At 43.3% G+C, this 1,706-nt stretch overlaps 1 protein-coding gene across 1 annotated transcript; it reads left to right on the forward strand.

Annotated features, from left to right (window-relative positions):
• The first annotated feature begins 691 nt into the window (after nucleotides 1–691).
• LOC132145024 (GTPase IMAP family member 4-like) lies at nucleotides 692–1,492 on the forward strand. The gene has a single exon (XM_059555758.1). The coding sequence runs from the start codon at nucleotides 692–694 to the stop codon at nucleotides 1,490–1,492; it is 801 nt and encodes a 266-aa protein (XP_059411741.1).
• The last annotated feature ends 214 nt before the right edge of the window (nucleotides 1,493–1,706 follow it).

Consider the following 1,706-nt stretch of genomic DNA (forward strand, 5'->3'; position numbering starts at 1 on the left):
AAAAAAACTTAATGTATGCTTGTCCTTTATATTATACATAAAAGCCAATTTATATGATAGTATATAGCAAACATTTCTGTAAAAGAGAAAAAAAAAAGGTCCAATATTATTTCTATATAATAATATATTAATAATATTTTTAAGCCCCGTATTTTATTTTTTTGGCAGGTTGTCTGATTCTGTTTATTATGAGTGTTATCAAATGACATTTATTATCAGTTTTGTGATAAGATTATGAACCTGCAGCTTGTTATCGGTCAAGGTAACAGCATATTCAAGGTGAGAATAATATATTTTCCTAAAATAATAGTTTTATTTTATTGTAAATCTTAAAAGGCACAAACCAGATTGAATGTAGTGCGTGGTATACATTTCTTTGAAAATAAATCATTTATAAAATATAAATATAATCAATAAATACATTTTATTCATGAATTTTTTTATAATTATTTATGCATTTTTACTTCTTTTAATACATTTTTTTTGTTTTAATCCTTATTTTCTGTTAAGACAAGTATTTATAGTTTGTGTGTGTGTGTGTGTGAGTGTGTTGTGTATTTCATTAGTCCAGTTCCTTTGAAGTGCAACATTAAAAAAAAAATTTTTTTTTTTTAAAGATAATTTATTTTTTAATTGTTTGAAAGACCCAAGATAGGTTTATTACATTCTTCGGCATGTTCAAATAAAGATAATGATGAAGTGCACTCTGGTTCTGATTCTAGATCAGTGGAATGGAGAAGAGGCGTTTGGATCCGAGGAGAAGGAAGAGCACGACAGAACGGAACTGAGACTTGTTCTGATTGGCCGCACTGGCTCAGGCAAGAGCGCGACAGGAAACACCATCCTAGGACGACGTCACTTCCTGTCCGCACTGAGGGCCGGTTCGGTGACACACGTGTGCGAATGCGGCCGCATGTACGAAGAGTCCTGTGGGACGACAAAGAACATCCTCATTGTAGACATGCCAGGATTCGGAGACACCCGACTTGATGAGACTAGCGTTCACGATGAAATCGCGGAATGCATTACGCTCACGGCTCCCGGGCCACACGCCTTCCTGCTGGTGATCCCGCTAGGACGATACACAGCAGACATAGATCAGGCCGTCGCGCAAATGCTGTGCATGTTCAGCGAAGAGGCGCTTCGCCACACGGTGGTGGTATTCACACGCGAAGAGGAGCTGGACGACGATGGCATCGAGAGTTTCCACGAATCAGCTCCGGAGCAACTGAAGATCCTCCTGCGCGACTGTGGCAGACGCTACTGCGTCTTCAACAACCAAGTGCCGGAAAACCGCAGGCAAGTGAACACGCTGCTAACGATGGTGGATAGCATGGGCGGAGCTTGTTTCAACAACAGCGTGTTCACACTGATCGGGCAATACGTGATGAGCAGCGGCGGCGCAGTCGCAGCAGACACCAAGCCCTGCGATCAGCACTCAGTCGTGTATGAAGTGAAGTCGCGCTCTCGGGGAAAGTTCTGGAGCGTGTGAAAGTGCTAGTCGCGGCGGGAGCCACCGGGATGGCAGTAGGAGCTGTTTTCGGAGCCGCAGTTCCTTTGTAAATTGCGGTGGGAGCCTCCATGATGGGCGGCGGATCGGTGGCAGGAAGCGTAATAGTAGTTGCGGCAACCAGTAACAGCGACAGGCGACAGGCAGCATTTTGGGAGGATCGGTGGGAGCGCTAGCAGGCGCAGATGCCACAGGA

The sequence above is a fragment of the Carassius carassius genome, chromosome 1, assembly GCF_963082965.1.
Source record: "Carassius carassius chromosome 1, fCarCar2.1, whole genome shotgun sequence".
Classification (NCBI taxonomy): domain Eukaryota; kingdom Metazoa; phylum Chordata; class Actinopteri; order Cypriniformes; family Cyprinidae; genus Carassius; species Carassius carassius.